Source organism: Leucopleurus acutus, assembly GCF_964270905.1.
Source record: "Leucopleurus acutus genome assembly, chromosome: 13".
Lineage (NCBI taxonomy): Eukaryota > Metazoa > Chordata > Mammalia > Artiodactyla > Delphinidae > Leucopleurus > Leucopleurus acutus.
In genome coordinates, this window is record NC_139155.1 from 86,946,584 (window position 1) to 86,961,363 (window position 14,780).

A 14,780-nucleotide genomic window follows, 5' to 3' on the forward strand; every position below is an offset into this window, starting at 1 on the left:
TTTACAAGGTTGTGCAACCATCACTTCTGTCTAATTCCAGAACATTTCCATCACCGTAAAAATAAAACTCAGACCCTTTAAGCAATCCCTCTGCATTCCGTTCCCCCAGCCCCTGGCAACCACCAGTCTGCTTTCCACCTCTAGGGATTTGCCTATTCTTGACATTTTATATAAATGGAATCGTAAAATATGTGTCATTTTATGTCTGACATCTTTCACTTAGCATCATGTTTCAAGGTTCATCCACATGGTCGCACTTCATTCCTTTTTTGTCACTGAATAATAGTCCACTATGTCACACATTTCCGCTCTCCTCATTTCTCTTGATGAGAAGCCGCTGGGGAATTTGTAATGGGTATTTCACACCCACTCCTGGGATAAGTGCCTCCTCCCCTGGCCAGTTGGATTTATCTTTTTAATCAGTTCACACCCCCTCAGCCTTTTTAACCCTCCAGAAGTAATTCTGTGTTCTCTATTTATTTAAAAACCCAATTTGTAAAAAACATACAGAAAATGGCCAAACCAATTTACATTTATGAGGTCAAATCAAACAAAGCGTGTTTTCTCTGAAGCCTCGGGCTTTCTCCAAGCTCGAAATGACAGTGATTTAAAAGTACCTCACTTGATGGATTCTTTTCAGAAACACAGAGCAGTTCTCTGGTTCCTGATGGAAGGAGGTGGAGGGAGAGAGAAAAACGGTGACAGCAGAGAGCAAACATTTAATAACAGGAAAAGGGTCCAAGTAACTGTTGTGCCTTAGTTGTGTTCCGTGAGGCTCTGAAAGGGTATTGGTGGGTGGGGTCTGATGTCCGCTGGGGGCAACAGGAGATGTCCACCCGTCTGCTTTCAGAAGAGGACTCCGTTCCGTGATGCCGAGCACCTCATAGCTCGGGGGGGTCTGGAAGGAGGGCAGCCTGCAGCCTGGGCTCCAGAGCCGCGCTACGTGGAGGATAAAGGCAGGCGGCACCTGCTCCCAGCCCGCCCTGCCCAAAATGAGTTCTTCCAGGTCCGGCTGGGGGTTCCGAAAGCACACAGTTGTACGCATTTAAATAGCGCGCCAGGCACATCGCTATGCATTGGGCTTGACCGTAAAAGGATTCGGGAGCAGCAGCGAGCCCCACATAACTCTGTACTCTGCAGTGTCCCGATCACACACAGACACACACACACGCACGCACACACACACACACACACATTTTTCACTCTCTAGGAAAGCTCCCTCCTTCCCAGCACAGCATCTCTCCAAGTCCTTGGGAGGGGACAGAGGACCTTTACAGTCAGACCTGGCCGATGTGCCCAGTCCATGCCTGGGCACCTCACTGCCCCCTCTGCTTCTACAACGTGTGCTATTGTTTTCTGTAATCCCATAGCTATGCTCGCAACTGGGGGAAACCAGAAAGGTACAATCCAGCCGGAAAATCGCTCCCTCGTGGGGATCCGAGGGTGGTACAGGAGTTCTTCATTTCTCTTTGTGGTTGTAATTTACACTCCCCTGAGGGTTAGTGACGTTGAGCATCTCTTCAGGTGTCTGTTGGCCGTTTGGATTTTATCTTCTCTGGAAAAATGTCTATTCAGATGCTTTGCCCAGTTTTTAATTGGGCTGTTTGGGGGTTTTGTTTGTTTGTTTTTTGCTTTGAGTTGTATGAGGGAAGAACACAGATTTGAGCCATGGAGAATGTAGCTGGGGGTCTACTATGCAGAAATAGCTTACTGACTGATGAAGCCAAACAGAGGAAAAGAGAGTCAAGAGATGGGGAGACGTAGAAATTAATTGCATGCAACTAGAGGTGATCATACTAAGGGAAGAAAGTCAGAAAGAGAAAGGCAAAGACCATATGATGTCACCTATCTGTGGAATCTAAAATACGACACAAACGAACCTGTCTATTAAACAGAAACAGACTCACAGACATAGAGAACAGACTTGTGGTTGCCAAGAGGGAGGGGAGGGGAGGGGAGGAGGGAAGGATTGGGAAACTAGTATATATAGGATGGATAAACAACAAGGTCCTACTGTAGAGCACAGGGAACTATATTCAATAGCCTGTGATAAACCATCATGGAAAAGAATATGAAAAAGAGTGTCTGTATGTGTATAACTGAGTCACTTTGCTGTACAGCAGAGATGGGCACGATATTGTAAGTCAACTATACTTCAATTAAAAAAGAAAGAAGGGCTTCCCTGGTGGTGCAGTGGTTGAGAATCTGCCTGCCAGTGCAGGGGACACAGGTTCGAGCCCTGGTCTGGGAGGATCCCACATGCCATGGAGCAACTAGGCCCGTGAGCCACAACTACTGAGCCTGCGCGTCTGGAGCCTGTGCTCCACAACAAGAGAGGCCGCGACAGTGAGAGGCCCGCGCACCGCAATGAGGACTGGCCCCCGCTTGCCGCAACTAGAGAAAGCCCGCACACAGAAACGAAGACCCAACACAGCCAAAAATAAATAAATAAATTTATTAAAAAAAAAAAAGAAAGAAAGAAATTAATTGCAACATGTTTTGAGAACCTGGTCCTGCAATACCTGAGCTGGAATCTTCCCTCAGATATTGGAGCTGTGCAAGGCAGTAGGTCTCCATTTTTGCTTAGATTGAGTTGCGTTGGATTTTTGCCACTAGTTAATGAAAAGGTCCTGACAAACCCAATATAGTGGCTGCCTGCTTGCTTGTTCCCCCCCTGCCATCCCATCCATCTGCGTGAGCATGGGCTTGTCACTCTGGTTCACTACGTTATAACCCAGTGACAAGAACGTGCTGGGTGCACAATAAGTGTTCATTAAATGGCTGTTGGATCTTCATGGTTATCTAGGATTTGACAGCTGGAAAGACAGAGAAGATGCAGTCCAACCCCCTAATTTGTAAAATGAAGAAGCGAAGATTCCAAAAGATAAGGGATGCGAGGAAGGTTCTACAGAAAGTTAACGGCAAAGCATAGACTAGAATCTGGGATTCCAGACTCCTCGTGCCCACCAAGTAACAGACACTCACCAAAACCATTGATCGGGAAAGAAATTTTTTTCTTTTTACTCATTTAAAAAAAACTTTTTTTCATATTGGAGTACTGTTGATTAACAAGGTTGTATTAGTTCCAGATGTACAGCAAAGTGATTCAGTTATACAAGTATCTATTCTTTTTCAAATTCTTTTCCCATTTAGGTTATTAAGGAATACTGAGCAGAGTTCCCTGTGCTCTACAGTAGGTCCTTGTTGGTTATATCTGTTTTACATATAGTAGTGTGTGAGTGTCAATCCCAAACTCCCAATCTGTCCCTTCCCCCTGGTAACCCTAAGTTCGTTCTCTAAGTCTGTGAGTCTGTTTCTGTTTTGTCAATAAGTTCATCTGTATCCTGTTTTTAGATGGAAAAGGAAGGAATTTTTAAATACAGGGAACTTCATCCTTGTGGCCTAGCCAGGTTATCCTGAAGATCGATGCTTTCTTCACCCGTTTGGCATTTCTAGGACTGTAAATTTCTGCTTCTGCAATTGATCTTGGTCAGTGAAAAATATCTAATGATTCGCCAGTCTTAATCTTGATGTAATTCAGTTTAGGAATAAGAAGTGTTAGGTAAAAGAGGATGTGTGTGTGTGTGTGTGTGTGTGTGTGTGTGAGAGAGAGAGAGAGAGAGGGAGAGAGAGAGAGAGAGAGAGAGAAACTGCAGTGACCACTAGAAAGCTAATCACAATTAGTACACGAGGGAGTTTTCTGCTTTAATGAAGCCATTAGCCAAAGACCATTCTCAGAAAGAAAATGTTAAGACTGAACTCCGAGCACATTACCTGTAATGAACCTGAAAATGGACTTAGGGGATTTCTGCAGTACTCTTAGCATCTGGAATAGCCAATGTGGACACTGTCCAGATGGCAGCTCCAGCTCCAGGAAGCCTGTGGACCCAAGAGAAGACATGGCAGAGGGTTATTGAACTGCTGACTGATGGGCACCAGCATCGGAGAGGGGCTTGCACTCTCCTTAGAACGGATGACTCTTTCAGCGATGCTCTTGGTTAACGCAAAAGGTTGTTTCTGTGCCAGTTGCCTCCCTGGAGGAAGAACTGAGAAAATCTCTTTCCTTGCATCTCTGGCTTCAAAGTGAAGCAGCAGTTCTGGAGAGGGACTTGGGGAGAAGTTGACCCAAAGGTTAAAGGTGCCAGTAGATGTCCCAAAGCCACAGATGCTTTTCATCTTCATTTGACCATAAAGAAAAGGATTACAGAAGTGCAAGCAGGGAGTGCCTACAAATTCAAAAGAGAAGGCATTTTCTTCATCACTTTGCAAATCATAACACACGTGAGAGGTGTGATGCTCATCATTTTGCACGAAGTCAGTATGAACAGGATAAACCCAAGTCATCAGAGGATGGGATGGGCCACAGTGGGTCAACAGAGGAAGACAGTTTGGTTGGCTACACAAAACGATGCAGCCCATCGCCGAGGTGCAGTAGTGATCACAGGCATTTGGGGGTAAAAATTACCTAACTCTTTGATTGCTTTTGTAATGACTATCTATCTGTTGTTGCCCTTGTTTGCCTGATGGGAATCTATACATTCTATCGTCTTCTGATAACACAGTTCTGATTTTTTTTTAAGACTGCCCTTTTCCAGTTGGAATTGATCTTGGTAGACATGTCAATCAGAGTGGCCCCATCCTTCCCTGGATAAGGGATGGGCACCATGATGAAACCAATCAGACTCTCCCTCCAGAAAATTTAAATCATAAGCAGAGTCACTCAGGGATAGAAATGGTTGAAGGGATTCACTCCGCTTCACTCTAGAGAGACTCGCCCATCCTTTCCTCTTTTCAACATCCTGGAAGTCGTTCTTGGTCCTGCCTTTCCAAAGCCTACTTCAGCTTTTCCTCTGATCCCGGGAGTAGCCCAGGGTCTATCCACTAAGAACCTGAATTCATTTCCTGTTACAATAAATGCTCTAACAGATGAACACAAATTTGGTCCGTTACAGTTCTGGAAGTTGGAAGTGAGAAAGGAGTCTTCTGGGGCTAAAATTAATGTGTCTTCCTCCTGGAGACTTTCGGGAGAAATCTCTTCTTTTTCCAGCTTCTAGAAGCTGCCCACATCTCCCAGGTCACAGCCACATCACTCTGCTTCCAGCACCGCATCTTGTTCTCTTCATTTGACCCCCATGGCTACCTCTTCAAAGAACTCTTATGGTTACATTGGGTCCACCCCAGGTAACCCAGGATAATCTTTTCATCTCAAGATCCTTAGCTTAATCACAACTGCAAAGTCCCTTTTACCATGTAAGGCAACAGGTGCACAGGTTCTAGAGATTAGAACATGGGCATCTTGGTTATTCAACCTACCAGAGTACCTTCCTGCTCAAACTAGCTGGTCAATTTCTGTTACTTACAACCCAAACCTAACTGATGTGTAACTTTTACTTGGTCTCTGCAATAAAGAAAAAGGATACATATTTTTGGATTGTTGTTGTTGAAAACTAGGAAGATGATCACAAATAAACTAAAAGTAAATTGTGAGACGCTCTTGGGAAATTGTTCAAAAATGACTCCTTTGCCCAGGTCCCTAAGGTAAGTGCTGCATGTCTTGTCTAAACAAAGACAGCCTGGCACACACCTGGGAAGGCTTCCCCTAGGGTCGGAGAGAACTGAGTAGCTCCCTTGACCCAGCTATGTCTGGTTCTTCCGGCAGGACACTGAGATTCTGAACACCGCCATCCTCACGGGAAAGACAGTTGCCATGCCCATCAGGGTGGTCTCCGTGGAGGAGAACAGTGCCGTGACGGATATCTCGGAGTCGGTGGAATGCAAGTCCACAGACGAGGAAGTCATCAAAGTAAGTGATTCCAGGGATTTCCCTGGTGGTCCAGTGGTCGGGACTCGGTGCTCTCACTGCCGAGGGCATGGGTTCGATCCCCGGTCGGGGAGCTAAGATCCCATAAGCCGAGAGGCATGGCCAAAAAAAGTGCAAAGTAAGTGATTCCATTAGCGTCTGGATTGAACTGGTGGAAGCTTCATGGGGGCCTCCCATTCACTAAGAGAGTTTAGCCTGGTGAAATAGGGGTTCAGCTGGTTGGTTTATGTACACAACACTTCCGGTGGCTTTACTAAACTTTCCCATTTCCATCTCTTAATTTGACATCATGCCAACCTAGCTGTCATCAAGAGAGCTATGGACTATGGGTCAAACCCCCGATACCTACAGTAACCAAGCAGGTAATTTAAGTGAGTGAAGTGGTAAATCAGACAAACCCATTTCTAGAAGGGTAGCAGTAGTCAACTCCTGTCAGTTGCGGCGTGTATAAGTGTGAATTTGGGATTGCTGCGTCTTCAAGAGAAGCTGCAAATTTGGTAAAAGTCACCTTGTTTTTCAAAGTTGGCAACCAAAGGTAATTAAAAAAAAAAAACTACAATGGGAAAAAAATAAAATACATCAGCAGCATGGGTCTGGCCCATAGGGCAGCCGTGACTGCTCTATAGAGAAAATTATGAACTTTGGGACAAATTCAGCTCACCACCTGCTTTATAAATAAAGTTTTATTGGAATAGGATCACTCAAATCTATTTCTTTTTTTAAATTTTATTGAATGATTCTTTAAATTCTATAATGCGTTACAATTTTCAAAAGTTTCACACATGATTTCTTTTTTTTTATAAATTTATTTATTTATTTTTGGCTGTGTTAGGTCTTCGTTGCTGTGCGCGGGCCTTCTCTAGTTGCGGCGAGCAGAGGCTACTCTTTGCGGTGCGCGGGCTTCCCATGGCAGTGGCTTCTCTTGTTGCAGAGCACGGGCTCTAGGCACGTGGGCTTCAGTAGTTGTGGCACGTGGGCTCAGTAGTTGTGGCTCGTGGGCTCAGTAGTTGTGGCTTGTGGGCTCTAGAGCACAGGCTCAGTAGTTGTGGCTCGCAGGCTTAGTTGCTCTGCAGCATGTGGGATCTTCCCGGGCCAGGGCTCGAACCTGTGTCCCCTGAATTGGAAGGCAGATTCTTAACAACTGCACCACCAGGGAAGCCCACATGATTCCATATAGTCCCCTAATAATCCTGGTTTTCTCCCTCTACCCCTATATTGCCCCTGCCTCCCTTCCCTCTCCCCACTGGTAACCACTAGTTTGTTCTCTGTATCTGTGCGTCTGCTTCTTTTTCGTCATATTCACTAGCTTGTTGTATTTTTTAGATTCCACATATGGGTGGTATCACACAGTATTTGTCTCTGTCTGACTTACTTCACTTAGCATCATGCCCTCCATCCATGTTGCTGCAAATTGCAAAACTTCGTTCTTTCAAATTTATTTCCATATTGTCTGTGGCTGCTTTCGAGTAGTTTCCACAGAGCCCATATGGCCTGCACGTCTGGAATAGTTACCATTTTGCCCTTCCAAGAAAAAGCTGGCCTAGAGAAATCCCTGCTCTGGAGACTAAGTGTCTTGAGGGAAGGACCCTACTTTTTGGCCTTTCCCACCAACATGTGCCATGATCGTGTACCCAAAATACTTGCTTAGAGAATAAGACAGTGAGGGTTTTTCCAAGCCAGAAATTAACCGTTTGGTCTCCATCCCTGCCCCTGACAGATAACAATCAGAGTCTTCTCTCTGGGGTTAAAAACAACACCTGTGCGTGGAAGAGAACCTTACAGACCGTTGAAGGGGAGGACTGGGGTGGAATAAATCCTTCTCTGCAGACTCCACCCCCGGCATGGACACACGGCAACCAGCACCGCCAGGATTGTCCACTGCACTTGGTGCCGTGTTCACGTGGTCTAAATTGTTACACCGACCTTCCAGTAGGTCGCAGTAAAGCGTCCCAACAATATCCTGTGACCGTCATCTTTTGGCCGCTGGGAGTGTCGTCTCAAAGAAGGGACTATGTTTTGTAACTAAACCAAAAGCGATTTATGGGCAGATGGTAGCCCTGAGCCCAGAGTGCGTCACAGAAGACCCAGAAAGCCTGTGGAAGGAGGGGAGCGGGTGGAAGAAGTTCTAACAACACTGTCCAACAGAAGTACAACGTGAGCCACGCAGGGAACGTAAATCCTCTCGAGTCACATTCAGAAAAAGAGAAAAACAGAACAAAACTGGTGAATCTGATTTTTTAACGGCGTATGTGTGACCCATTATGTTTAAAAGCTTATTTCAACATGTAGGCAATGTAAAAATGATTAATAGGACATTTCGTATTCTTTGGCACCATGTCTTTCCAATCAGTGTGTGTTAGAACACACCTCCATCATGGCCCCATTTCAAGTGGTCCAGAGCCACGTGTGGCTCGTGGGTGCTGCATTGGACAGCAAAGTTCTAAGCTCGGAGGCAGGATTTTGCAACCTTACCACGCTTAATATTTTGCGCCAGCTAATTCTTTGTTATGGGGACTGTCCCACACATTGTACGATGCTTAGAAGCATCTCTGGGCTCTTCCCAATAGATGCCCATAGCACTCCAAGTTGTGACGAACACACATGTCTCCAGACAGTACTAAGTGTCCCCTGGTAGACAGCATCACCCCCATTGAGAAGCACTGCTCTGAGGGATCTCTGCTCTGCTTCTGGCCGGGATCTCTCTCCTGTGGCTGGGAAGTAACTTTGGTAGGAGGGGAAGGGGAAGAGGCACTTGGTTTGGACCAGCCGTGGTCACATACCGGGTCCTTGCTGATCATTTGCATTTGTTACTGATTTGCAGTGCCCCGAAGGGCCAGGACCCTTGATAAGTGTGACCCTTTGAAAGGACGCCTCCGGTGCTGATGACTTTTCTAGAGGTCCATCTTTCAGCCTACAAAAACCCAAAAACAAATTTCACTGCAGTTGTACACGTAACTGCCCTGAGATGCTCTTAAATAGGTTTGACGTGGAGCCCATGACTAGTATTTCCAGGAATGTAATTAGTATCTTTAGGGAAATGAATGTATTCAAGCTAAAACCCACCCCACCCCCTGAAATGAATTCTGAGTCGATACCCCTGGCTGTTGGCAAAGCAAGGGGAAGTCTCGGGTCAGCAGAAGCCAAGGAAGGATGTCTGAGCAGGCACACGGGAACCCCGTTTCCCAGGACCCAGACACGGCCTGTGCTTCGCGGTCTGACGAGGTAAATGATACAGGAAGAGCTAGTTTGGTACAGCTTAGGGTCCCGTGGTGAGAAGAAAGGGGGAGGGAATTGGCCCCTAATACGTGCCTGCCCTCCAACAGGCTCATAAGATTTGGGATTTAGACAGGCCTGAGCTCTGGAAAGTCCTCTGAAGGCTCTGAGATTCCACCCTACGTGCAGGTTGACAAATCAACCTGTCACAGTTTGCTGGCAGAAGACACGAGACTCCTGGATCAGAGTCAGAGGGCTAAAGGGCAGCCAGTGCATCTGCATCTAAGCTCCAGTCCCCCCAGGGCTTTGCCACACTGCATGTGCTGTGGTCTCTGTTCCAGAAGAGGAACCCTGGGCTTCAGGAACCCGAGTCTCTTTTAACGGGCAGTGTTAGGGACTGAACGTTTGTGTGTTCCCACAGTTCACATGTTGAAGCCTTCAATCCCCCATGTGATGGCACTAGGGACAGAGCTTTGGGAGGTGATTAGGTTTAGATGAGGTCCTGAGGACGATGGGATTAGTGCTCTCAAAAGAGGAGGAGACGGGCTCCCCTGGTGGCGCAGTGGTTGAGAGTCCGCCTGCTGATGCAGGGGACACGGGTTCGTGCCCCTGTCTGGGAGGATCCCACATGCCGCGGAGCGGCTGGGCCCGTGAACCATGGCCGCTGAGCCTGCGCGTCTGGAGCCTGTGCTCCGCAACGGGAGAGGCCACAACAGTGAGAGGCCCGCGTACCGCAAAAAAAAAAAAAAAAAAATTAGAACTGGATGCAGCTTTACCTCCAGTGTATGATTCAGCGACATTTTAGGAAACTTACTGAGCTGGGTAACCATCACCATGACCCAGTCTTGGAATACTTTCGTCACCCCATTTACTGTTCACCTCCATTCCCACCCCTAGCCCTGGGCAAACACGAATCTACTTTCTGTCTTTATGGGTTTGCCTTTTTTGGGGCATTTCATATAGATGGAATCATACAGTACGTGGTCTCTTACTAAAGAAGTTAGGCGATCATTTTGTACATAATCTCTTTTGACACTTTATGGATAACCATGTAGAGAGATGTAATTTTATGAGAATGGGATCCTATCATACAAACTATTTTTTTTTTAATCATGGACTTTTAAAATTGGCAGATCAAATGAACTCGTGAAACAGAACAGAAATAGACTCACAGACATAGAAGACAAACTTACAGTTACCGAAGGGGAAGGGGGGAGGGATAAATTAGGAGTTTGGGATTAACAGATACGCACTACTATATATAAAATAGATAAACAAGTACCTATTGTATAGCACAGGGAACAATACTCAATGTCGTGTAGTAACCTATAATGGAAATTAATCTGAAAAAGAAGAGATTTGTATATACATGTATAATTGAATCACTTTGCTGTACACCTGAAACTAACACAACATTGTAAATCAACTCTAGTTCAATTAAAAATAAAGGGAAAAACTCTTTAATTAAATTGGCAGATCTATAGATACACACACACACACACACACACACACACACACACACACGCTACAGCACACCTTTCCAGCCCTCAGGTAATCAGTGTTAATTACCTACCTGATCTCCTTCTGTGCCTTTCTCCGTGCTCATGTGATCGTAAACACAGACACATCAAGACGTGTGTGTGAGTCTGTTTATATATAAACCCACACACAGAGGGCTTTTCTGTCCTGGTTTGTTCTGCAGAGACGAGGTACAATTTCTGCCTTTTCTCTCCTCTCCCCTTGCGATGCTTCATGAATATCCCCGACTGGTGGGCATTTGGGAAACGAGGCTCCGTCAGTGTGGGGCATGAAGGAACCGCAAGTGAAGAGGGGTGTGCTTTGCAGCGTGTTCGGTGTTTAGGTCAATAGGAGTAATGACGTGTGAGTGGAGAGACCTGCGAACATCAGCGTCTGCGTTGATGGACGTTCAAGGAATGACAAAGAAACGGCCCAGAGAAGGGCAGTGATGTGCCCAACGGAAGCCCAGGAATAGTACGAGGAGGGAAGACACATAACAGGGACAAAAGGACTGGCAACATCCAAGTAACCACCGTCATAGAGTCCTTACTCCACACATTCATCCACACTTGAACGTGCTTGACACATAGAGGAGCCATGCAGTCGACGGCACGGCACAGATGCGTTGGCAGAGGTTTTCTCACTTGTGGTCCACGAAGTGATGGTGTCTTAGATTCGACAACGTACAGTGTGTCGCATAAGCACCTAATGATTCATTCAGCAGAGGTGTATTGGCCTTTCTGTAGGTACCATGCCAGTACTGGGGACATGGCAACAAAGAGGACATGTCCCCTGCCCTCATGGAGCCTGGCATGGAGGGAACAGACAATAACAGATAAGCGTATTACAGGTGGTGACGAGGACCGCAAAGGAAATGCGGCAGGTGCTGTGCTAGGGCGTGGCCTGGGCGTAAAGGGTGCCTCTGGATAGGTCTCCAAGGAGGAGGCGTTTGGGCCAGTTGGTGGCAGGGAACATAACGACTATCGATGCCTGCTATGACTGTGTATCCCTGATTTTCCCAGTGCTCTCTCCAGCCCCCCATCCTAACCAGGTTGACACTAGGGTACCCCACCCTGTACTTCCCGGGTGGCTCCTACCCTGGGCTGCAGCCCTGCCTGTGCTTTCCCCAAAGCTTCTGAGGCCACAGAGGCCAGGCTCTCCCCCGACAGGGTGGAGATGCTGAGATTTAAAATACCATTAAAGAAAGCTCGTTTATTGAATTTCCAGTGCAGCCTGTCTGACCTCCAGGGCACAGTTCCAGCTAATGGATTCCGGTGCAGAGCTAAAAATAATGTATATGGGCAACCACGGGGCCCTGCTTCCCCTGCTGACCAAAGGAGTTCTGGTACATGGAAAGCAACCTCACGTAAGCAACAGACATTCTTCCCTGTGCAATGGCTCCCCTCAGCACAAAGCTTCCTCCCTACTGAGTTTACTATTGATTCCACAGCTCTGAGTCCTTGAGAGAGCCAGGTTCTTTCATAAGAGCCTGACGTTTTTAAAGTGTCCCTGAGATTGATTCCCGCTGTAAGTAGCACTCCCTCGCCCAGTAGGAAAACGGGCAAATTCTTTCCCAAGGAGGGAAGAGAGCTGCTCGTTTTTGCTTCTCATATCAGACAGGCTCGGGAAGAAAAGCCAAAAGGTCTTTATCCTCAAGAGCCATTTGGTTCTAAGAATGAAAGAAAGTCAAGGACAGCAAAGGAGTCCCGGGCATCAGGCTAGGCTGAGTGACACTGCCCAGTTGTGCCCCAGTTCTGGGCTGGGGGTCTCCAGTGTAAAGCAAGGAAGTTCCTTCCATGAAAGTTCCTTGTAGCGCCAGCAGTTGAAATAGCGTGTCTAGGAGCTTGCACTCTGCCACAGACAAGTTCTTCAAGCCTCAGTTTATTCATCTGCAAAATGGGTAATACTCATACCAACCTCGTAAGATTGTTGCGAGTTTTAACATAGTTATAAAAGTAAAGCATGTAGGTCGATGCATTCGGTTAGCTCTTCTTACTATCCAGGTAGACCTAGAGCCAGTGTTCTCTCCCTGGGGTGATCGTATGTCTGCCAGGGGACATTTGGCAATGTTTGGAGACACTTGTGGTTGTCACCCTCAGAGAGAGGGTGAGACTGGCCACACAGGTGGCTCATGGCTACCATGTTGGACAGCGCACCGGCAGGGCATTGGATGCACAGGTGTAGGACATTTCCATCATCACAGACGTTCTTTGGGAAGCAAAGACCCAGAGCCTGCAACCGGTAGGAACTAAGCCACGCATTAATGCTTGGGACTGGCCAAGAAAGAGCAGGTTGTTCTGACCCTCTGTCTTAAGCTCCCAAGAATACTGTGCTCTAATAAAAGACTTTTGCCAAAGATAAGACCGTTTACTTACGAGTCAGACTTTACTTGAGCCAAGGGAAGTCCATCTGGATTTGTTTAACTGAGAACAGAGGTTTTGAAGCCCCGGGGATCCTGCAGCTGGGCGTGGGTGGCTCTTGCATTGAAGAAAAGTTTCTGGCCAGCTCCATGTAGCACAGGGTAGAGAAGCCCAGCCTGGAATCGTGTATCTGGTTGGCCTTGGGACAGATTTCGATCTGGAAAACAGTTCTCCTCCTGTGTTAGCTTTTTCTCCTGCCAGATATTAACATTTCTGCCCTGCTTTGACCTCTCACCTGAAATCCATCTGAGAACAAGGGTTTGGTCTCAGGCGATATCATATGCCAACCTCCCGATGGTTCATCATATCTTTATCAAGGATGATGTGGTTGTTGAATGATTAAGACTCTCAAATTGGCTTAATAAGTGAGGGGAGAAACTGTCTTATTATTTAAATGTCTAGGGCACAGGTGGATTCAGAAATCAATTTCTCTGCCCCTCTAAGCTCTGCCTTTGACTCTTTATATGCGGTCCCCAGAGGCCTTACGTCCACAGCTTCCCAGGAATGAGATGGTACTTTCACTCCATCAGAAATCCTTGGACTTCCTGTTACTGGGCTAGACAGTGTCACGTGACCGTTCCTGGACCAATCCCCATGGCCAGGGGCAGTGTGATGTTATGAGGACACCCCACTGTGTAGCTGAAGTCAAGACCATTGAAGCACAGGGACTGAGCATGAGCATCTAGGGAGATTCCCCTCAAAACACCTAAACACTGTAACCGGAGATAAGATGAGTGGGTGTTGGGGAGCAAAAGTAACAACTCTCCACTGTGTCTGAGCTGGAATTCAGTTTATTATTCCCCGTTTACTCTCACTCCCCTTTCCACGAGCTCTCAGAGGATTACGTCGCCACGCAGTGTCAGCCTAGTGACAGCTGTGCCTTCTTACCTGTCTCCGCTTGTCCTCCTTGCTGAGGCACTGATGGGGAGGGATGCATACAGGTGGGTCTGGGCTGGTGCAGCAGAGCTCTTGCCTCTTCTATCTGAGAGCATGATTTTGGTTAACAGACAACGTGCCTCAAACTGAATTAAGCAAAAAAAGGGAGGGTTGTTTTTGGCTTCTGTTTCTGTACAGGAAGCAATTCTGGCTTCAGGAGTGGCTGCATCCAGGAGCTCACATGGAGTTATCAATCAGTGTTTTATGTCTGGCTCTCTTTCTCTTGGTTCAGTATCCTCTGTGCTCACTGACATCTCAGACGAGTCATACTGTCCCAAGGTGGCTACAGGCAGCTACGAAACCATCTCTTTACGTGGAGCATTCCAGCAGAAAAGAGCAAAGTATCCTTTGTCTAGTCTCACCTGAAACATTCCTGAGATTCCCTCCAGCTGTACCAGCTTAAGTCACGTGCTCACCCCTGAGCCAACCACTGTGACCGGAGAGATGTGAAGCTCTGATTGGCTTAGATCGTCATCACATGACCCTGCTTTGGAGACTGGAGGCCGAGATTCATCCGAAACTCCGGACTAATGTGAGGGAGGAGAGGATCCCCAAATGCAACTAGGGCTGGGGCCACAGGGAAAAGGACTGGGTGCCTGGAGTGGAGGCTTCTCCCTTTCCACCCCAGGGCCTTGCTCTTTACTACCCACCCTGTCCCTGTCCCCCTGTCCCAGGGCCTTTCTTCCATTTCTTAACTTGGCCCAGGTTAGAGAAGAGCCCTACTCCTGCCCCAGCCAGGAGCAGGTTTCCCTTGGTGACATTAGCCAAAGCAGTGACTTACTCTGATGGAGGCAAAGGATGAGAAGAAGTGGAAGAGCCTGAGATCTCCCAGCAAGACTCTGCCCTGAGCTCCCCTGGAGGAGAGGGGTCCT

General features: G+C 47.2%; 1 protein-coding gene across 1 annotated transcript in view; it reads left to right on the plus strand.

Annotated features, from left to right (window-relative positions):
* TMEM132C (transmembrane protein 132C) overlaps positions 1-14,780 on the plus strand; it is a gene marked incomplete at both ends in the record, with an annotated part of 367,991 nt that overhangs the window by 328,598 nt on the left and 24,613 nt on the right. Inside the window, one exon of the mRNA XM_082853295.1 lies at positions 5,660-5,803. Coding sequence (XP_082709421.1) covers positions 5,660-5,803 — 144 coding nt within the window. The remainder of the gene's footprint in view (positions 1-5,659; positions 5,804-14,780) is intronic.